This window comes from Schistocerca americana, chromosome X (genome assembly GCF_021461395.2).
Source record: "Schistocerca americana isolate TAMUIC-IGC-003095 chromosome X, iqSchAmer2.1, whole genome shotgun sequence".
In the NCBI taxonomy this organism is placed as follows: domain Eukaryota; kingdom Metazoa; phylum Arthropoda; class Insecta; order Orthoptera; family Acrididae; genus Schistocerca; species Schistocerca americana.
Genome location: NC_060130.1, coordinates 466,185,674 through 466,210,348, shown reverse-complemented (window position 1 = coordinate 466,210,348; position 24,675 = coordinate 466,185,674). Strand labels below are relative to the sequence as shown.

At 38.0% G+C, this 24,675-nt stretch overlaps 1 protein-coding gene across 3 annotated transcripts in view; it reads right to left on the bottom strand.

Annotated features, from left to right (window-relative positions):
• LOC124554816 (syntaxin-binding protein 5) overlaps nt 1-24,675 on the bottom strand; it is a 981,379-nt gene that overhangs the window by 136,912 nt on the left and 819,792 nt on the right. For 2 of the 3 annotated variants that reach the window (XM_047128475.1, XM_047128476.1), the window contains exons 14-15: nt 21,130-22,270; nt 10,805-10,921 (exon numbers count right to left, since the gene is read on the bottom strand). In XM_047128475.1, coding sequence (XP_046984431.1) covers nt 10,805-10,921; nt 21,130-22,270 — 1,258 coding nt within the window. Of the gene's footprint in view, nt 1-10,804; nt 10,922-19,840; nt 19,953-21,129; nt 22,271-24,675 lie in introns of all 3 variants that reach the window. The other variant, XM_047128477.1, reaches the window with a different exon arrangement.

Sequence of the window (24,675 nt, the reverse complement as noted above, 5' to 3'; positions counted from 1 at the left end):
AAACCAAATGCTGCCCACATGCGTATCGCCGTCATCAATCCTGTGCACTATATCGTTAGCAAATGTCTCTCGTGCAGCAATGGTAGCGGCGCTGAGGGGTTGCCGCGTTTGAATTTTGTATGGATAGAGGTGTAAACTCTGGCGCATGAGACGATACGTGGACGTTGGCGTCATTTGGACCGCAGCTGCAACACGGCGAGCGGAAACCTGAGGCCGCTGTTGGATCACCTGCTGCAATAGCTGCACGTTGCCCTCTGTGGTTGGCGTACGCGGTCGCCCTACCTTTCCAGCACGTTCATCCGTCACGTTCCCAGTCCGTTGAAATTTTTCAAACAGATCCTTTATTGTATCGCTTTTCGGTCCTTTGGTTACATTAAACCTCCGTTGAAAACTTCAACTTGTTGCAACAACACTGTGTTCTAGGCGGTGGAATTCCAACACCAGAAAAGTCCTCTGTTCTAAGGAATAAACCATGTTGTCTACAGCACACTTGCACGTTGTGAACAGCACATGCTTACAGCAGAAAGACGACGTACAGAATGGCGCATCCACAGACTGCGTTGTCTTCTATATCTTTCACATCACTTGCAGCACCATCTATTGTTGAAAATTGTAACTACTGTAATTTCGAAAGTTTGTCCGCCTGAAAATGTACTGTTGTCCCAAGCATATTGCAACAAACGGTGTATTTCTATCGCTGCTCGTTTAGTTTTTATTGCCGTTTCAAATATACTGGTCATTTTTGAAACACCATGTACATTACTAGTTAACAAATGTAAAAATTTAACCACCATAACCTAAAACTCATGGAACAAAGTTCAGTGTCAGTTGCAATACAATCTGTGCTTAAGCATGGCACCAACTGCATAGCATACATCAGTGCCCTACTGCCCCCACAGTAGGAAAGTGTACCCATTTTGTAAACTAACTGTAGCTTCAAGAAAGCTAGTATCATCATAGATTTTCAAACCAGAGATCGCCTTGGAAAATATGTTACATCATGAATTAGAGGAAAAACATAACAAATATGGTGGCTCTAGAGTCCACTAAATAACCTGTAATGATAGTGATAAATTTCATATAAGGTAAAACAGGAGGAAGTTCAGGGCAAGTTTTAGAAATAATTTCTTTGGAGGGAGCACTGACACATTAACAGGGCACTTTAAAACACAAAAGCACAGATTGAGTCAGACAAGTGAAAGCATGGCAGTGTCCTACAGAGCACTAAAACTATATAACTTAAACATACTAGAGGAAATTGAAGTTTTTACACATAAAAACAGTAATCCTGAGATAATGTTAAAGGAAGAGAGAGATTTTAGTCCTCACTGGAGTTTCTTAAAATTTATCAAAAACTGCTGGTGGTGTGTTCTCCGTCTATCAGATGGGCTATCCCTTATGTTGGCAGAGCCAGTTGGGCTGCACAGTAAGCACAACTCCTCTGAGACCAAGGACTCGTCTTAACCACAAAATTCTAATTTATTAGTCTAGTTGTTTTAGGCTTTTAATCTAAATCGCAGCATCATGTTAAAATGTGTATAAAACTAAAGTTTTGCAAAGGTAAATGATAGCTGATTATAATGCCAACCTGATGAGTAAAGATAAAGTCCACATGTATCTATTGCTGCCACTTCAAATGCAATTCCAACCATCTCTCTACTAGCTCTTCTATTTCTATAAAAGTTTCAGTAAAGTTAGCAGTTGATGGCCCACTTTAGCATAGGTTTGAGACATGTCACAAATTTAATAAATTCTAACAACAACATTAAGTGATGCAGACAGTATTATTCACAAAATCTAAGTATAAATGGCAGCTACAGTGCTAGCTGTGTGAGGGAAGTTGGAGAAGAAGCAGGAGTATGAACCTCAAGAGTGACAAAAAGAGATGACATAAATTTAAAAAATGAGATGAAAGAAAGAACAACAAGAGAAGGTATAAAATACATCCAAAACATAACTTCACTTCTTAAATTACAGTCAAAAATTTGTTGTTGCCAATATTATTAATTCCAAAGAAGTAAGACAACTAAGAAGAGTCTCGATATCTGTCATATCAATCACAAAAAAGTTACTTTTCACTATCCTAATGAGAATATTGGAGACACACTGATAGAACATGTCGGTGTCATGATTCTTCTAGTTCTAGTCAATGAGTAGAGTCTCAAACACTTATTCATACTGTACATATACTTTATCAAACTGAGCAGTAGTTTTTTTGGAGACCTCCCCTTCCCCTAGCCCTTTCCATCCATCTGTCTTCATGATACTAATTGATAATTACAAAAGATACTCCCTATTGTGAATATATGAGAAAAGGGTATATGTTTACCCAAGATGGATTGCATCCTGCACTTCATCAGCTTATCCACATGCTCAAGATTTGTCTCCCTATGACAACATGAGAACTGGCGTTCAGTTCCTTTGTTGAAATTTATTCGTTCTCCCTTTATACACCTTGCCACAATATATTTGAAGATATGGTTATAATAGAGGGAAACATTCCACGTAGGAAATATATATCTAAAAACAAAGATGATGTGACTTACCAAATGAAAGTGCTGGCAGGTCGACAGACACACAAACAAACACAAACATACACACAAAATTCAAGCTTTCGCAACAAACTGTTGCCTCATCAGGAAAGAGGGAAGGAGAGGGGAAGACGAAAGGAAGTGGGTTTTAAAGGAGAGGGTAAGGAGTCATTCCAATCCCGGGAGCGGAAAGACTTACCTTAGGGGGAAAAAAGGACAGGTATACACTCGCACACACGCACATATCCATCCACACATACAGACACAAGCAGACATATTGGTCTTTAAATATGTCTGCTTGTGTCTGTATGTGTGGATGGATATGTGCGTGTGTGCGAGTGTATACCTGTCCTTTTTTCCCCCTAAGGTAAGTCTTTCCGCTCCCGGGATTGGAATGACTCCTTACCCTCTCCTTTAAAACCCACTTCCTTTCGTCTTCCCCTCTCCTTCCCTCTTTCCTGATGAGGCAACAGTTTGTTGCGAAAGCTTGAATTTTGTGTGTATGTTTGTGTTTGTTTGTGTGTCTGTCGACCTGCCAGCACTTTCATTTGGTAAGTCACATCATCTTTGTTTTTAGATATATATTTGAAGATATTAATATAAATATAGCCACCTTTAACATATAACAGAAATGCAACTAGTTTGCATATACTTGGACAAACAATGTAGGCCAAATCAAGCCTTACACACTAAGGGGTTCAGTTCTCACCAAAGAAAATATCAACTTGTCATCGCAAAATAATTTTCTCTACTTCTGGTGTTAACCAAATATGTCAAAAGCGTATTTTGAGTGCCAAGCAAAAAGAATGCCTTGTGAAGAAGTTCTCAATCATAAAAATTTGACAATTTATTATGCCTTTGATGTGAAGATAACCAGCTACTTTTAATATGGCTACAGCGTGAAACTTACAAATGGACATCCCATGATGTGCAAAACGAAATTTTGGTCATTTTCAATCATACACTTCTTAGAAAATTATTGGAGGATATCAAGAGTGCAGAGTATTTTGCAATAGTAGCAGACGAAACAACAGACATAGCCACCAAAGAGCAATTTAGTATCTGTATAAGATTTGTTGATGCTTTGCTAGAGATAGGAGAAAGGGCTACACTCAATACAAAGTACCACAGCTAAGGCTCTGTTTGATATTATTACTGACATTTTGAGATGATTTGATTTGCCTACATCTAATTGTAGGGGCCAATGCTTTGATGGTTCAGCTAACATGGCCAGATTATATAATGGTGTCCAGGCAAGGTTTATGGTAATGGAGAAGAGAGCTATGTTTGTGCACTGCCTTGCACACTGTTCAAATCTAACACTAAAAGACACTGTTAAAGCAGTTCCAGAATGTCAAAATGCATTAAATGTTATGAAGGACTCAATACATTTTGTGAGAGATTCACCTAAAAGGTTAGATCTTTTTGCTCACCTGAAGGCAGATGCCTCTACAAATTTGAAACCACTCTGTCCTACAAGGTGGGCCGTAAGATACTTGGCAATGTCTTCAGTTTTGTCCAACTATACAGAACTTCAGGAATTTTTTCTAAATGTTTGAAGAAATGACAATTCAGACACTGGGGCCAAACCAAACGGCTTTTTGATTAATACGCAGAAATATGATTTTTTTTTCATGTCATCACTTTTGGTAAAACTCTTTGGTCACATTGATACCATAAACATAGCACTACAGAGGAAATCCCTACACTTAGAGGAGGCCAATAAGATGATTTCCACTCTTGTAGCTTCTATTAAATTTATGAGAAACAATTTTGAATCATTCTGGGGTGAAGTAACTTCAAAATGTCAAGATATGGATGTTTATTCCCCAAAATTACCCCATAGAAGAAAAGTCCCTAAGAAATACGATGACTCCATCAATTCATCTATAGATACATTCAGAGAAGTATGTGACAGATATAGAAGATTGTATTATGAAACAATGGATAAATCCATCAGCTTCTTGGAATCACAGTTCAAAACTCAATAATTATGTTTGTAAATCAAAGTGAACAATTTCTTCTTGGTGATAACAAACATTCATTTGACATTTTATCTTTCTATGAATCAGATATAGACAAAGAATGCTTGCTTCTCCACCGAAACATGTTTCATGAGACTATACAAAGTAGTGATTCTGCGAATATTAGTTCGTCGGATGACATAGTGAAATACATGAAATTCATCCATGTAGTGCTGACAATTCCAGTAACGTCCTGCACCGCTGAGCGATCGTTTTCTTGTCTGTGGAGGGTGAAAACGTATTTTCGTTCTATAATGAGGCAGGATCGTCTTAATGCCATTGCCCTTCTCAACGCCCATAGAGATGACTCAATGAAACTCGACCTTGATGCCATATGTGACAAGTTCAGATACAGGAATGATCTGAGGAGTACATTTGCCATCAAAAATTAAGGTATGTTTCTTCAACTTTATTTATGTATTTCTTTTGTACCACTACTGACCTATACTCCGACTAAAATGACACTGTGATTGACGTTTCAGCAAGTGGAGGGGTAGGGGCTAGTCGCCAGCCAATTGTAGTTTGCACGAGTTTCAGATGTTTGCATTTTTCATTATCCTCTCAATCTTTTTTTGTTTCTTGAAAGTTGTTATGCTGTGAGGGGAATTTCCTAAGAATATGATATCATAACTCGAAAGTTGTTATGCTGTGAGGGGAATTTCCTAAGAATATGATATCATAACTCAAAAGGGAAAGTACGCGTGCATAATACACCTCTCTTCTTCAGCACTTGTGTTGTTTCATATAATTCTCATTGCATAGGTCATTTTAGATAGCTTAAAATATAAGAATGTGATGTGGGAATTCCATTTCAGATTGTCTTGTAAGTAAACAAAGCAATTTTGTTTCAGTGACACAAAATTATTTGGTTTTCCAAAGAAATATTTGGTTTTAATGGATTTTTAATTTTGCTGTGTGTGGAATTGTATAGTGGCGATTTTTTTTCTTTTTTTTCTCTCTTTTTTCTCTTTTTTCTCTTTTAAGGGTTAATCAGTAGCCTATTCCTCACAAACCACGCTAAAATCTTTACATTTGTGACTTCAGCATACAGCCTACGAGCCTTTCTATTTCCACCTTCAATCAATACACTGGTGTCATCTGCAAATAGGACTGGTTCGGAGTGTCGAACGTGTAAATGGAAATGCAAAGTTATCTGTCAAATGTAGTACCTAATAAAATTATTCTTGCCCCTCAAAAAGTATTTTCAAGTCGGCGCCTCTGATGTAAATACTGTTGGATTAAAGGAGGCCACTCACTGAAAACCAGAAGCACTGAGTTGTCAATAGGCACATGCAAAAGAAAGGAAAAAATTTGCAAGCTTTTAGAGTTATCCTTTGACGAGTCAGAGTAAAAACACCCACACACACCCACACCCACGCACCCACACCCACGCACCCGCACCCGCACCCGCACCCGCACCCGCACACCCGCACCCGCACCCGCGCGCGCTTACATATGCCCCTACGTTGACATTGTGCATTGTGGCTGGGGACGGGGGGACGGTAGCAGCTCTGAGGGAGGCAGTCAGTTTGCCAGCTAGGAATGCAGGAAGGGAGGGATGGATGGCAGATATATGTTTTGACACAACTGTAGCAGCCAGTGGGAAGTGGCAGATACTGAAGTAGATATAAATTGGAAGGGGGGGGGGGGGGGGGTTGTGACTGTATGGAAGAAGAGGAAACTGCTGGGCGGAGCATGCAGGGACAGTGGATTACCTGAGATTAGGGTCAGGATGATCACAGGACTGGATAATGTGCTGTAAGGATAGCTCTCATCTGTGTAATTCTGAGAAACTGCTGGTGGAGGGAAGGATCCAGACAGGTTGGGGGTTGTGAAGCAGCCACTGAAACTGCACAAGTTGTCCTCAGTTGCATTTTGTGCCACCAGGTGGTCAACTTTCATCTTGACAACTGTTTGGTGGTGGCCATGCATCCTAGTGGACAACTGATTGGTAGTCATACCAACATAAAAGGCTGTGCACCGTTTGCAGCACGGTTGGTACATGATGTCTGCTTTCACAGGTGGCCCAGCTCCTGATGGGTAGGATAAGCCTGTGACAGGACTGGAAAAGGAGGTGCCGAGTGGCTGGATTGGGTTGGGTTGGTCTTGCACCTTGGTCTGCCAAGACACCTTACCCACATTCCTTCACAATCTAACACATTTTCTCCCAACCGCTTCACCTGGTCCTTCTCTACCCAACACCTCTCCAATGGCTCCATCCACATCTCTGTCCACATGAAACCCAATAACCACCAACAGTACCTACACTTTCACAGCTGCCATCCCTTCCACACTGAAAAATCCCTCCCATATAGACTACCACCCAAGGATGATGTACCTGCAGTGACAAGAACTTCCTTATCCAGTACGCTGAAGGTCTCAGAAAGGCCTTCATAGGCAGGAAATACCCTCCAAATGTTGGAGAATTGATGTTTTACCAGACTCATGATATTCTTGGTACACTTGTGAAATGGTCATATGGGATAATCCCCAATTCATCACTACCTGTGAGATGCTGTGTCCCACCACTCGTGCACTGCTATAACACTACATTTAAACTCACTTAAATCTTGATAACCTGCCATTGTAGCAGCAGTAATCACTCTAACAACTGCACCAGCCACTTGTTGTCTTATATAGACACTGCTGACTGCATTGCCATATTCTGCCCATTTATGTATCTTTGTGTTGGAATTCGTATGCCTATACCAGTTTCTTTGTCGCTTCAATGTATAACTGACATAGCGTAAAGTAACTGAAGTTTACATTCTACATGCCAATACATTAATTACTCAAATGTAATGAGATAGACATACAAAAATCTCTGAGAATTAACCATCTCCCAAATACATGCTGTAGTACCTTTGCAAAATTCCTGACGCCTCCTGTTATTCCCTGATCACTTTACTGAAAATTCTGGAAAATGCTTCTCTATTACAGCTGACACAATGAAGAATTTCACTCAAAGCAACCTTTCCTATGTGGCAAACTCAAAGCTACATGTGCAGAAAAACATTACTTAATTAACCTCCCCTCCCCTTTCCATCCGTCCTTTTACAGATTAAAAAATCTCACATAATATGAGCAAGTTTTTGGGTTAAATTAAGGTAAATCCTTGTATACAACCAAAGACAAAAAAATATAAACAGTACGCATGCGCCCCCCCCCCCTTTTACACACACACACACACACACACACACACACACACACACACACACGGTTGGCTGATCTGGGGGAAGAGACCAAAACACAAAGTTATTGGTCCCACTGAATGAGGGAAGGAAATTGGCCATGCCATTTCAAAGGGACCATCCCAGCATTTGCCTGAAGCAATTTAGGAAAATCACAGAAGATCTAAATCAGGATGGCTAGATGCACATTTGAAGTCCAGTGTGCTAGTTTCCATTTGAGTATATTGCCACAACATAGATGCAATGTAGTATGACTCTGATGAAGGTATATAAGCAGCAACATGTTGGTAAGGGACTAGTATGGCATTCGTGTCTTTCTGACGTGCATGAGGTAAATGTGAACTATGGCAATATTGTTACCAAATGCATCCAAACAGGATCTACATGTTGTCATTCTTTTCTTGGCTGGCAAAGAACAAACACCAGCAGACATTCAGCAGATAATGAAGTATATTTATGGGGCATAATGTCTGTTGAAAACCACCACTGTGGAATGGTGGACCAAGTTCCGTGCTGGTCACAATTAACAATAACACACATCCCCATATCACAAATATCATAATGCAGAAGTTGTGTCACCTCAAGTGGGAGATGTTTGAACACTCGCCCTACAGTCCTGATCTCTACCCATACAATTATCAAGCCTTTGATACCTTAAAAAAGGCTTTGAAGGCTCGATGATTCCTTTCTGATGAGGATGAGTAGGAGACAGTGATGCCCTTCTTCATGTAGCATGGCATGGTGTTTTACCAAATGGGTATCTTCAGTCTGTTGCGTTGGTGGGATGGAATTAAATAAGATTTCAAAGGCAAACTTCATTTTCTGTCCAAGTCCCATAACAGTAGAAGAAATGTCATTCCTGTTATCAGCACATCTTCTGACCCAAATTTATCAGCAGCTTTGTTTTTATCCAGAGGTACAAGCCAGAACAATGTCGCTTGTATCAGTCCAAAAGAACAAGCACAACAAAATCAAAGATTTGCCACTACAAATCCTGTATAGAGAATAATAGTGCCTTGTTTATGTAATTATTTTTAACACTATATGAATCCCTTCTGAATTATCTTGTTAACAATTCCAAACAATAGTGGACCCCTTTACTCCATTCTAAATCATTCAGCTGCAAATGAGAACCAATGGACTTCACACAAATATAATGCAAGCACCTGAAAAGTAAAATTTTCATATGGAACATCACTTGTGACACACAACCAAACTGTCCATACTTTAATAAATGTGTTCTGCTATAAAAAAAAATTAGCATTCAGCTATTTAACTGAAAAATTACAAGTATTCCTTGATTGTGCACCTAAGAACAAACCTCAAGTTCCTGAAAAAAGTAATTAAACCTGAATATTCACACCTCCCCCCCCCCCCCTCTTTTCCCTCACCACCCAAGGCTACCTACTTTACTATCAAATGCAAACTTGTGAGATAAACATGGGCACAAGCCTGATGAAAATATGCATAGTCGTTCAATGTGAAATTTGGGGCACATGAAAACTTGGGTTACTCCATGTAGAGCCTCTAGAAACATTAAGTTCCTTCACACTGCAATTCTTCCCAAGATGACCTCAAGTAATGGTCTTAACAGCACAAAAGACTTGCAGTGAAACTTGCTAGGATAGATTTAAAGAAAAGAGTCACAATGAGGTTCAGGAAGTTTTTAATCTCCAACACATGTTGGACTGGATTTCTATTGACTTAACAATGAAGCAGATTTAATTATTTTTATTGTAATTATAATAAAGTTTTCCTGTTACTTCACTTCTTTTATCTGAATGACAATTATTCTATTTGAAATTTATTTGATGTCTCAACATCTGAACTGGTGCTGGAATTTCTGAGAGGACTTCAGTACCATATTATTAGAGAAGAAGAATTAGCTCAGGTAGTCCAGATTGTGGAAAGGAATTGGTTTAGCTTCCTTGCAGGAAGCTCTCAGATACATACATGGACTGACTTGGTAAACTAAATAAAATCCTAGAATTTGTGAATGTGAATTTCATCTGTACTCCACTTAAACTTTGGAATACAAACCCAGTGTCTTAACCCTTTATATCGCTAGTTTCCATACCAGAGTCAAGCTTACTGATGGTAGTTTATATGGCCAGCTGGTAAAAAGAGTAAATTTTACTAAAATTACTATAGTACAGGAATAATTTGCTTAAAATTAATTACATTTTCAGGAACTGTTAATAAACTTATTCCATTCAAACCATATGACTAATTATGAAAAAGAGTCCACGGGCACAATATAATCTCTGATGTTTCTAGCAGACCTGTCATGACAAATATATATGTCCATCTTCCTTTGTCTCCCCACTATAGAATGAGGAACAATTACTGCATTCTGTATTGAAGTATTCATTAACCTTGTAAACATTTTCATGTACTGGGTTACACCTTTTTCCTTTCCATGAGGAGAGGATGTAGTTTCAGATTTTCTCCAACTTGCTTACTTCCTGGCAAAGATCTTCACAGTTTCCCAAAACATATTTTCCTACATTTAGATGATGAAATTGTGCAGCATTTCAACAGATGACAGGGAAATGCAGTGTTATCTGTGGGACAGCACATGGCTTGCATGTGATTGGATTCCTGACAGTGCAGACAATCATGTTGCGCGAGTGCATACTCCAGTTCCTCGCTTGAAAACTAACAACTGCCCTGTTTTTCCCTTTCACGTTGTTAGTAACATAATACACAGAAGTGATCATAAAAGGAAAAGAACCAGACTTTTTCAGTGTTATTCAGTTATAACCAAAATAAAGAACAAAATATCAGCAAAAACAGTAATTATTTTAGAGTCACTTAAAACATACAGTTCAGAATGAGTTTAGCAGTTACTTAAATGAAAATTCATCACACAGTGAGATAGTTAAAAATGCAACATTGACTGAGAAAGTAGTTATTACATAAAATTTTAAGAGCATTTTTTGTTGTTGAGAAATCAACAGTAATTATTTGTTGTTGTACATGTAAAAAAATTAAGATATTTCTCAACTGAAGCAGTGTACTATACTAACAACTACGTTAACAACGTAAAGTCACTTACCAGACTTTTTTGTGTACGAGTCTGCAAATGCTAGACAATGTATTGCTTCAGAACTTATATTTTCTAAGCTGGACATGCTCGAACTTCTTGATCTTGAAAATGAACTGTCAAGTTTATCTATTTTAGTGTTGAAAAAGAAATTGGGAAAGGGAATGAGAAAGACAGCATATTAGTATCAGTGATGTGTTACATCGTAAAAATAATATTCATTAAATATTACACATGCATAAAGAGAAACTCACAAAATAAGGTTTATTTTACTCTGAATTTAATTTACTTGCTTTTCTTTCTATTTTATATCTCTTTTTGTTAACATACATACATACAAATATATAAATATATATATATATATTTATTTATTTATTTTAAAAAACAAGCATAAAAGTACTTCAGTTTTCCAACAGAACTTAACTCATGATTAAATCATTCTTATTCATGATGCTGTAACATTCAGTGAAGAAAATCTCAGTAGAAAAACACAGTTGGTGAAAAAAAAATCAAGTGAGTACCTTTTTAATGTTAGCATCCAGAACTAGTCATTCTGGAATAGAAAGCAGGGAATAATTTATTGAACAAGACTTACGGAACTTTGCAGTGTTTGATCAAATTAATGAATTTTATTTCACTACAAAATATTGACATGAAAAAGACAAAATATTACAGCATTATGAATATTACTACAAGTCTTAAACAGGTGGAATGGTAGCATGCATGAGGTATCATTCAGAGTAAGACTGTGCTTTAAATGCACAGCTCAAACTTACATTACACTAAAAGAAGCAAATGCCATGACATCAAAGCAAGAACAACAACAAAAAATGATATTTATATATCACAACAGTTTAAATGAGTATTTCAAAGCCACTAAATAGTAGCAGGGGATAAGCAGTAGGGACCACGGGCAAACAGCGAAATTTTTATGGAATTCTTACAAAATGACTGATAAATAACAGTTACATCATAATCAAATCCTTTCTATACAGTCACGAAAACCGCACATTTTAATGAAAATAATTAAGATTATTTGGAACACACACACACACACACACACACACACACACACACACACAAACACACACACACACACACACAGAGAGAGAGAGAGAGAGAGAGAGAAGGAGAGAGAGAGAGAGAGTGAGAGAAGGGGGAGGGGGGAGGGGGGAGGGTGGAGGGGGAGGGGGAGGGGGAGGTTTGAGAGCAATTCCTTCTCATAGCATTAATCAATGGGACTAACCCTGTCTAAGAATTATCTTGTTTAGTGTACCAACCATAAACTAATAAAGGAGAGGAAAGTTAAAGCAGAGACTGTTTCACGAAGAGAATAAATCATGTGGAACATTTAAATGGTCTTTACTTTCAAATACATACCAATTTTAAAAAGGCCTAGAGTTGCCCATCCCTACCACCATCACAAGTAATAACTATATGCAATTTATGAAACTATGTGAGGTTAAAATTATGTAAAATTTAGAAGTATCTTCATGCACCTTGTGTTGTTCCACAGGTCAGCAATAAGGGACTATGTACATCAGTGTGTCAACATCAAGTTGAGTTTCTCATAGAGAACAGTCAGCAGCAAAAAGCACCATGAACAACTATTTAGAAACTGAAGCAGGTAGGGGTCTGCAAGTGGCTCTCTCAGTTTTGAAGAAGTCAAATGTTCGCAGGCTGTATCTTACACTCTAAAGTGGAATATATATAGCAACCTAACTTCTTGACACCATAAAATTGTGTACTGGACTGGACCTCAAATCAAGACTTCTACAATATGCACATGACTCTCTCATCAAATGAGGCATCTAAGCACGTAAATAGAACACTTTACTGCACAGTCACTCATTTATTTTCCCGCTGTGGGGAACAGGATTTGAGCAACCACATCACATTTTCTGGCAGAGTTTCAAGTACCTCTTATGTCATGTAATGAGAATTATCTTCTCCAACCCTCCCAAAGTGGTATCCCACTGCCCACCCAACCTACGCAATATTCTTGTCCATTCCTATTACACCCATGGACCCAACCCCTTGCCCCATGGCCCATAAACCTTTAAGAGACCTATATGCAAGACCTACCTGATACATCCTCCCACTACCACCTACTCCATTCCTGTCACAGGCATCTCTTAATCAATTAAACGGAGGGCCATCTGTGAAACCACAAGTTTGCTTTACCAATTTAGCCGCAGCCAATATGCAGCATTCTATGTGGGCACGAGCACCAACAAGCTGTCTGTCCACATGAATAGCCACTACCAAACTACGGTTAAGAGACAGCTGAGTATGCCACCCAATACCATGTGCTTGACTCGGCAACTACTTCAGAACCTGTGCCATTTGGATTCTTTCCACAGCTGCCAGCTTTTCCAGATAGCACAACATCCATTATTCCTGTAACTCCCCCCCCCCCCCCCCCCCCCCCCCCCCCCACTCCCCGTCCACCACCTGTCCTCAACCTCAACATTAGAACACTAGTCCCTGTCCTTCACCTGCCTCTTCCTCTTCCCTGTTCCCACCCCACATACTCACCCACACCTTCTACCACCCAAGTGCACATGGATAATAGTTTCTCTACCTCTGCTTCTTTCCTTTTCCCCTTTGCCCCACAGCACAGCCTCCCAATGCTGCACCTAGCAGCCCACCATCTTGTCCATCCTCCCCGCCCCCAAAATCCCTGCACACTGCCACAGGCCGTACTATGACACCTTCCCTCACCCCTACCCTGCTAGACCTCCCCATCTTCACACCACATCCCTTCTGTAGCCCCACTACCCACTCCAGCCAAGATCACAACTCACTGTTACAGTCATGCCTTAATGTCCAGAGATGAACAGCCGCAATTCCTGTTTGTCTTCTATGTGCTCCTATATCATTCATCTGATTGTGATGAAACTTTGGGGAGTAGTTGTGCGCAAGCCTGCAAAGGTTTCAGGAAGGGTGGAAGAACAAGAAACCTCCCACAGGGGAGGAATGGGGGTGAAAAGGGGATGACATGGCAGCAAAACTCAGAAATGAATTATGAGTAACTCTAAAATATTTTTGTTTGCTGATGACACTAGCTTGGTAGTAATGGACGTTGTGTGCAACATTGGATCGGTTTCAAATAGTGCAGTTCATGAACTAAGTTCATGGCTTGTAGAAAATAAACTAATGCTAAGTCATAGTAAGACTCAGTTTTTACAGTTTCTAACTCTATTCAACAAAACCTGATGTTTTAGTTTCACAGAATGGGAATATGATTAGTGAAACTGTACCATTCAAATTTCTAGGTGTTCAGATAGATAGTAAACCATTGTGGAAAGCCCACGTTCAGGATATTGTTCAAAGACTTAACGCTGCCATTTTTACTATTAGAATGGTATCTTAAGTGAGTGATCATTCAACACAAAAATAAGTCTACTTTGCTTATTTTCATTCTCCTATATCATATGGTATTATATTTTGCGGTAACTCTTCCCATTCTAAAAGGATATTTTTGGCTCAGAAATGGGCAGTTCGGGCAATAAGTGGTGAAAGTTCATGAAACTGCATTTCGATCTACCTCTGCTTCTTTCCTTTTCCACTTTGCCCCACAGCACAGCCTCCCAATGCTGCACCTAGCAGCCCACCATCTTGTCCATCTTCCCTGCCCCCAAAATCCCTGCACACTGCCACAGGCCATACTATGACACATTCCCTCACCCCTACCCTACTAGTCCTCCCCATCTTCACACTCGTGTACTGAAATGTTACATGACCTTGGAGATTTGCTCTTCAATTTGATCTTACAGAACTTGAGGTGTAAATAAACAAACAAAATATCCCTACCAGCCCCATGTGTGAGTGTGGAGATGAGAAGCCATGACATGTAAAAGATTCAATAATGACCAATGTTAGTATCAAGTTCATAATTTTCAAGGCTCATTGGTGGCATCCCACAATAAATATGCACCCCTATGTGTGTGACTGTGAGTGTGAATGTAAGTGTAACAAAGACACATCATTATATCTTTTTAACAACTGAAGCAACTGCTGTCTAACATGGTAAGTGTATCATTGGAAAAATTACCGTGACAGTAAGACATCAGTATCATCCCTATGGCTGAGTGCTGAGATGAAAAGGGGTCACATAAAAGCATGACTCAAGAATGCTTGGTGCAATTTCAACCAAATTTAGGTTGGGTGGGGGGGGGGGGGGGGAGGGGGGGATGAGAAGTGTTTGCATGCAACCTGTTGCTATTTCATTCCTGTAGTTAATTGACTTGGAACACTTTAAAAGTGAGAAAAGTAATGTATTTCTTATTTAAATTGTTCAAAGCGTCAACCAGGTCACAAGAATGGGCAAAAAAGGAATCAGTGTTTAACCACATATAGCTCTATCTGGAATGGCATCTGCAGTAACCTCATGGTGTATAGGGTATAAAGTTCCAATTGCAGTAGATATTGATCAACATGTTATGTGGCCACCATTCAGAAACTTCACGCCTCTACATCCACTCATGTTGCATACTATAGCAAATAGAGAAGAAGCTCAAGTAAGTGTGAGAGCCTCTACTGGTTACTTTTTTTCCTCCCACAATAAACAACTTGTTAACCATGATGATGCTATCAGTTATTCATACACAAGGTGCTGCATTTTCTATCGCATGTCATGAGGTTCCAACATTACTTCTAATTGGACTTTATTTCTTCTTTTTTGTGAAGTATCAATATTCATGAAAACATGTCTGTATGAATTATTTATTTAAACTTACATGTGAGGCAATCTGAGACAGTCAGAGGAGTGTTGTACCTTTGTTTCTCTTCTTAGCATTTTTTTATTTTTATTCATTCTTCACCCATAAACCTTATCGATTCAAGCTCATTATAATTTTTACTCAAAAGTATTGGTAAAGTGGACATCTGCAGTGATGTTATTGCCTGTCTGGTTTTATCAGGTAATGGAAAACATAATTTAAATCAAATTTTGATTTAATTGTTTACATACTCACAGTGATTGTTTCAATTATATTTCATGTAATTAATGCATCCTGTCAAAAGCCCACAACATTGCTTACGTAAACAACAACCCAGATAATGATGAAGCCATGGACCTGAAGGTGAGGAACTGCATCTCTAAAAGGAATGTATATTATTAATAAAACAAACTGTGGTCAGCTCAGTTTTCAATCAATTTTTATGCTACTGTTTTCAGTAGTGTTATGCCTAACCTCAATCCATTCAATCTCAAATACATTATGATTGCTTCCTTTTTATAATAAATATCTTTCTTGTACAAAAAGCCTTTGGGTGTGAGATGAACTCACATACGGAATAACTGAAAAGGAATAAATTGAACAATAAGAAACTGTAAGAAATACTAGGGAAATGTGACAATTCAAGGACATGATTTTAATTCAAATGGTGTTGTAGAAGATGCTGAGAAGGATATTTATAACTTTCTTTTTGCCAAAGACACAAAAAAGAAGAATCAAATCACAGTAAGCAAGAAACGATCTTTCCTTCAAAAATGGAATGAATATGAACACTGGCACAAAAAACTTCAGTTGATTAAGAAGTCAGTCTGTTAATAGCTACACCTAATGACATTTGTGACGTTTCATTGTCTGAACCAATTTCTTTGGTCATTTGAAGTTACTGTTATATATTTTATAATTAAATTAATTGTTACATAAAAAGGCATCTTTTACAAGTAGTTTGGCTGGCTTTAAAAGTGCACCATTACTGCCATACACTTGCTGTAAGGGATTTCATATTGTCCAGACAAAAAAATGCCTCTTTGGAATGTTGCTCGAGAGTATAGCATGTTAGATGTTCAATGCATAGTGGGTGCATTGTCATTATTTAATGTATTACTGCCAGATGTAGCATATGTCAATGATCCCCTCACCCCTCTCAGTCATCCCCCCTCTGCCGCCGCTCTCTCTCTCTCTCTCTCTCTCTCTCTCTCTCTCTCTCTCTCTCTCTCTCTCTCTGTGTGTGTGTGTGTGTGTGTGTGTGTGTGTGTGTGTGTGTGTGTGTGTGTGTGTGAAGGGGGGGGGGAGGGATGGAGGGGGGGAGGGATGGAGGGGGGGAGGGAGGGAGGGGGCTTCAAGGTAAGATAAATCTCTCTTCTGCAGAACTGTTAAGCCCATTAATTCCTAGCAAATTACAAACATCACTTCTGTTCCACTTCTATAATCTATAGTAATTCATATTTACCAGGGCACTGAGGGTGTGCATTTAAGAAAAGATGCAATAGTTCAACCAGAGTGCCCATGCATACAGAAGAGCAACCAACAGCAACATTTGTGCATGTCACTATGATGACATACTTATTACAACTAAAGTTTAATGAGTAAATTAAGATCTGACATTAGCTTCAACACAGGTTAATGAGGAAGACTAGACAGATATAATTACACAGAGAAATAAATGAGAGTATGATATTTTTTTTTCTATCGGTATTGAAACAATTTTATGCAAATTTGTCAAATCCAGTTTAACTGTTAGAACAAAATGTGCTGAATGAACAAGTGGATATGTCTCATAACTGAAATTAAGAAGCCAAAGAACATGTGGAAGAAAACCTTGTGTGTTTTTCAATCACAGATAGTCCATTGATTTTTTAAATGCAAGCATCTGACTTCTCTTTGACAGCACATAGTTAGTGCTAAACATAGAACAGAACTTAGGTAATGTCTTATGAAATGAATAGTTGAAGTACTGAAGAATTTTGTGGTCAGCCTAAAATGTATGAGACATTATTTCATAAAAGGGGAAAGGACAGTGCATGACATTTATTGCTTTAGATATGTCTTGTATTTAGTTACATAGCACACTGGTTCTTACTAAGAGAAATTTAATTACTACAAAGAACAAACTTTCATGCATTTCATGCAGAACAGATCTACTACAAGAATAGTTGCATTTCCCAGCAGAAAACCATAACTTGATATATTTTTATTTCATGACTACACCCTTTGTTCAACAAAAAAACTTGACAAAGTGGAAGCCAAAAAGTAAGGTTCTCTAATCACCATAACATTGCAAACAGTTAAACTGTTATCCAAACAAATGGAGTGAACTCTCAATTGTGCAAATAAATCAAATACTGATGCTAAATTGTTAACATTGTTTCAGTATTAACTGTTAGTATGGAGAGAGTAGAATCATAATTGCAATACATCATAAATTTACAACTACTTAAGCCCTAAGAAATCTCTCCCTGTTATTAACTTGTTTCTTAAGTGCAGATTTCATGCCCAGAACAGTGCCTCAAGATTTTACACAGTTAAACTGATAAAATTATCAAGTCCCAAGGCAAGGTAGTATCCAGATGAAGTTGCTATCTCAGCAAGGTACATTAGCCATGAACCTTACTTCTGGACTGTCAGATCACTGAATTGATACATTCCAAAGTAATTACACAGTTTACATTATTTTAAAAAAATGTTAATGTTAAGCTCACCTTGCATGCAATGGAAAATTTAAGTTCAATTAAGGCATTCACAAGGCAAGACATCAGAAGGGGCAGAGCAGAAGGAAAGAAAACCACATATAAAAGGAAAAAGAATGAAAGAATTGTGCCAACTCAAGGCCAAACACAACATTCAGAAATAAAGACTGCTTTAAAGGCTTGAGAATAATTAAGCAGCCCATGGAAGACAGAATAATGCTCTTAACATTATAAACAACAATGTATAATTAAGACTAAGGTGATGTGGCTTTCATAAGTCAATTTACTGGACTGAATTTACAAATGCTCTGATTAAAATTTCTCTATGATAACCCCTTAAATTTCTGAACACTTATTTAAAATTTTTTGACACTTTTTTTTTTATCAGTGAGTAATACTTTATAGTATTGGCCATTAATTTTTTTTAAAATCAAGAATGATAAATAAATTTTAATATTATTTGACAGTATACAAGCATGTTTGATAATGTTTTGTAATGAGTAAAGAGATATTCAAAGCATTTCTGTCAATAAGTAAACATCTTGTTGAACTGACGAAATAATAAACCAAATAAAAATTGTAAATAAGTTTTTAAGAGCAGATATTTGCACAAGACAGCTCTGTGAAAGACAGAGTATTAGCATGTGAAAAACTAAACCCCTACTGCCAGTTTAACTACATAGAGCAGTCCATAGAGTGAAAAAGAGTTGAAGTTTTGGATAGTACGTCACCATTTTGCAACATTAACTACTTATAGTACTTCATGCTGGAAAAAGAGCTCTGTGCTGCACCACTGGTATTGGTATGTTCACTGATCTGGATTTCAGGAACCAAAATGAAAATTTTCAGAAGCCATGTTAACAAAAAAATTAATTTCAGTTAAGTAACATAATTTATTGTTTCTGGAGTGTTACTCTGCAGTTTTATATGTGTATATATATATATACTTTGCTAGAATCAAGTGAAAATTTGTTGAGTGGTCTTTACTGCTTTCACTGCATTTAATGTCATTACAAGATAAATGAACTGATATATAATGGAAACAGTTAAGTTTTGATATGTAGTCAAGACAATACAGTACACAGTTATGCAAAACTGAAGTAAGCATGATTCAGCTATCACATTGCCAACAGGAAAGAATGTAATCTGAGAGGTGATATGAGCTAATAGAATCAACATATGAGTTCTATTCCTTTTCTTCAGTGCTACTAAAATTCACAAGATACTAATCAGCAGTAAGAAAAGTAAATACCTAACAAGTGAATAAGGTCAACAAAACAAAATAAGAGCAAAGTGCTATCTATAGCTATTAACAAACAGAACACTTGTGGCAGTCTCTTAAGTGCCAAACATGTACTTAAATACTAAAAACAGATAGGTGACAGTACTACCAAAACTGCAATATTGCCGAGTATTGAGGAGATTGTGTGAACCGGCAGTAGCACGAGTTTCAGCCAGCGCCAAGGAGCGGGTAAACAAGCCAACACCACCACCACCACCACAACCACCACCACCACCACCACCTCCTGATGTCAATGAGCAAGCTGAGGACCCCGAACCCATGGAAACCTCAGCCTCAGAGTATGAAGTGGTACTCATACACTTGTGCAGTTTACGGGTACCTTGGGACTTTGAGCGCCTGACTGGCTCGGGTGGCCTGGCGCGCGGGGAACAAGTGCTGCCAGCACCTACATTCTGTTTGCCCGCAGTCGGGGAGACGCAGACACCGTTTATCTACAAATTGGGGGCGCACAAATGTTAGACAGCACTGAGTTCTGTTAGTACATCAAGCAGTGATTGTCATTTATCTTCAGAATGTCCCACAAAAATTACAGAACAAGAATTAACATTATGATAATCTGGCATTACACTCTAATATAGCATTAACTACAAGATACATTTAGAAATATATAACTAGGTTAGAAAGTAAACACAAGTGGAAAAATTAGACAATGCCATCATGTCAAATCTAAAATTTGTTAAATTGGGGATTATTACTGAAGATATATGACATCTTTTAACCCCATTGTAATCTGCATTCCATTATAGAAAATAACAGCTATATGACAAACAGTAGCATGTAACAAATACGGTTTATAACAAAACAGGACTATGAGCTGTTATTTTCTTTCACCTTCCAACTATAGTACAGTACATGGCAGCTATCTTACTACAGCCTCTATCTAGTATTTACCAAACACATGTATACCGAAAAGGTATTTAAGGCAGCTATGGTCGCCATCTGAATCCTTTAAAAGGGAAACAAGAAACAATCATAAACCACCAGCTTTAAGTGCAATGGAATGCTAGACATCAGTGTTAAAGCAATAATAATAAATAAAGATTGTAAGAGGATTAAATCTAAATACACAAAGCAAGACAGAACTGGGAATATTCGTCACCCAATGGCTGTAAAATGAAGCCTGAAAAAAAAAGCTATGTGGATTAGTAATAAAGATATCTGGGCATTATGTCAAACTGTAACTGATTAATACTTCACATTTCACTGTTAGCATTATTTATAGTGGAACTATTTGGAAAACTATTCTGCAAGACAGGGAAAGGCAACACACCAACTATCTATGGAGTAAAATAGAACACCAGCACAAAAATTAAATGTAGGATGCTGAGGAGGAAACATAAGGAAAGACGCTATTAACCATTCCCTTATGCCTATTAGAAGAAATAATTTTTATAATAATTGATTAATAAGCAGTTCCAACAACCATTCCTGTCTACTGCACCACACTATTAAAACTACATAATCTAAAATTATCCAAAATATTTACATTCAGTCATTCAACCATCCATTCCAAATTACTACAACCCTTCTAATGTGCTCGATTTTAGATTGAATTCATTTAAAATTCAGACAGGATTGAGCAATCAAACTCCAATGGTGTAAACTTACTGAAACGGCGCATCAGATTTCCAAGTGAAGGTTGGTTTGTGCCAGCATCGTCCTTGTGCCTCAGGTCATGGAGAGAATGATCAGCCTTGTGCACTCTGATGTTTGGAACTGACAGAAAGTGGCCTTCATGTTTGTCAACAGATTTTTTCTTGCTGTCTTTTCGCGGGGGCCTGATAGGTTTTCCATCTGAATCAAACAGTGGTAGATCTACTGGTCTGCTGAGTTTTGTGACAACTTTATCTTCAATTACATGGCTATCATTTGATATTCCATCTTGACTTTCATTGCTTTTAATACTGTCAAACAAATTTTCACTACAATGAACATCTTTAGTTTCCAGACTTTTTGTAACTATTTCTTCTGTTGACTGAAAGTGGTTGTCCTCTGGGGACTTAATCACTATTTGTGTGCAAAGTTCTTGATTAACAGGTAAAGGCTGTTCATCAGAACCTTCACTTAGATTACTGGTTACACAATGTTCATCGCAAAATTTTGTTGACACTTTTGAGCCTTCAGACAATACGGTATTTTCCTTAGAAGGCTCAATTGGAGAAGGTTCTGTTGAGGGAAGTGAGGGTATCTGTAAAACTTCTGATGATGATGAACAGTAAAATACTGCTGACCTCTTTTCTTTATTGCTGTTTTGGTTATTTTCTGATGTAAGTGGTGGCATTACAGAGAAAGTATTTTTAAATTTTTGGTCCACTCTACTAAGCTGCTTCTTCAAGCTAAAATTTTTCCAAGAATGGCTCTTCCGCCTCCCTTGTTCACTGCATGTTTGAAAATTTCCACTTCCAGAACCTTGTTCAGCTGGTGAAGCTGCTTCTTTCATTTCACTGCCAGAACACTCCCCTGCTTCTTCACTGTGGTCAGCATCAGGAGTAACAATATTAGATGATGAATCAGAACAGTATCCACCAGGAACCAAATGTTTCTTGTCTTCCTCTCTCTTTTCCTGCTCCTCAACCTTCTCTTTCTCCTGTTCCTCCTCCTCCTTCTCCTCACCAAAAGCAGTGCCTCCATTATCTACCACATCACAGTCATCTGCTACTTTGCAGATAGGACTGGACAGGGAAATGGCAGCATCTACTGGGAGCACAGAAGGTTCAACACATTTTCCTGTGTTTCTAGATGAGGTCACCTACATGGGCATGCATGGATGAAGGGAAGGGATAAAAAAGAAAAGAAAAGAAAACTATGTAATATGGTTCACTGGAAGTGGTATAATTATAAAAAAATAATAATAATAAAGAGGCTCTACATGGCAAAGTGACTTTCTGTATATACATTCTAGCGCTTACTGCTACTACTCCACTACTGCAGCTCTGATGTGTGACAGTTTCTGTATAGAGAAATATAGGTGGTGTGCACAAATTTAACAATATATAAACCAACTGTTAAATTATTACCAGCACTGCCCTGGCAAACATTTTCTGAAATACTATCACTGTGGCATTACCAAAATGCATAGCATAAATACCAGTCTATACAAATTACATTTTCTCATGATATTATGTTTCTTGATGGAAGTGTCCAGTGTATATAAAATGACTGTGTTACATTTAAAAAAAAATAAAAAATATATCAATAAAATGACAAAAACATAGTAAGTATGTCATATCCATTAATGATTTTGGTGTGTGAAAGTAAGAATAGGACAGGAAGATAGAATGCAGATGGGAAGAGAAAGCAACTCAGAGCCCAGCATCATGCAATGGAAAAGGACGAATTCATACATGGCACTTAGTCAAATGAAATACAAATGTACTTGACCATAAGAGAGCTGTCCAGTGAGGAAAAAGTGTAACAGGTGGAATAGTGGGGTAGATATGGCAATGACGGTGAAACAGATGGGAAAGGATATGGTGGGACAGTAACAAAACAGATAAGCGAAAAATGAAACAAGTTTTTTTTAAAAAAGCAAGAGGTTCAAAAACAGATGGTAGCCAATGGCAAGACTGCTGGTATAAATATAGAATACACAAATTATTGTGAGACCAAAAGTCATTATTTTATTCAATGTTAAATAGCTTTGCATCATTGCACAGATAATGAAGTATGGAAGTAAGTGTCACCACAGTATGAAAAAGTTTCACTGATAGCCTGTGCATTTGCATTAACAAAAAATGCACAGATATGTGTACACGAATGCCTAGAATGAAATATCTGATTATCACTTAACTATCTCTTACATAACAGAGAAAGATATATCCATTTTAAAATACATAAAATAATTTCTGTAGTAGTTCAGAACACAGTGAAGAATGTCATTTCACTATTAGCCAAACTAAAGGATTGGTTTCCAAGTAATAACGATGGCTGCCACCCTGGCCAAAAAGGAAACATTCAATAAACAGAGGAAGCTGAAATCAGCAAAAGAGCTTAATTCATAATGTTATTGATCCTTAGTCACATTGTGGATTTCAGTGGCTTACATACTTCCCTACACTGTTGGGAACTAAACCTTCCATCAGTGTCTCAGCAGGAATGTTGTGGTACACAAATGGGTGGTACAATTTACTGCAAATTCCCGTAAAGAACACTCCCTTAAAGAACACACAACTAGCTGTACCTGCAATTGAGTTTATATGAGCCTCTGTGTGTCAAAGTACTGAAAAGTATGGTCATTATTTTCCCTAATTTTGAAGATGGTTAGGAGAGTCCTGGATAGTGTGAACTTTTCAACTACTAGGATTCATGCTTGCATCAGCTCCACAACAGTTAAGGTAACTAGCAAAATAGAAAACATTTTCCTCAGGGGTGCACCTGACCTTGGCCCTGGGTTCTCACTGCTGTTAACCCTCCTCTCTCTCTCTCTCTCTCTCTCTCTCTCTCTCTGTCTCTCTCTCTCTCTCTCTCTCTCTCTCTCTCTCTCTCTCTCTCTCTCTCTCTCTCTGTGTGTGTGTGTGTGTGTGTGTGTGTGTGCGCGCGCGCGCGCGTGTGTTTTCTCTCAAGTGGCAGGATACCAGTGAAATGCTGTCATGGCAATGCCACTCGCATTTGTAAATGTTGAATAAAAATATCACAAAGTCATTCTAAATTGGTAATATTAATGTAGCTATTATGGAAGCCATTTTTTGCTGAATATCTGATAACCTTGCACTGTCAACAAAATCCTGTATTTGTTCATGTGACTTCATTCTTTGCCACAATTCTGAAAGTAAGTTCCACTTCAATTCTTTCTCAACAATGAGAGACAACAGTTGCATGGCTCACTGTTTCTGGAACTGAAGAACTAGCTACCTCTTTCCATTACAAGTCAAAGAATTTTCTAGAAATGTTGTATCTTTGTCTAGAGTGTGTGTCTCAAAATGTCTGCAAATACCCATTTCTCAGATATATTCACTTGACACTTGCTGCCTTACCCTGAGGATTCATTTCTTTCCCACACTGTATTGCTGTATCATTCGTTGGTTTAAGATATTATAATTTTTTTTTAGGTTTCAACATGCTGATGACACAGACAGCAAGTACTCCATTTTGGATTTTCAAACCATGTCATATGTCCATTTATATCTACATCTACCGCTATATCTAAATACATAC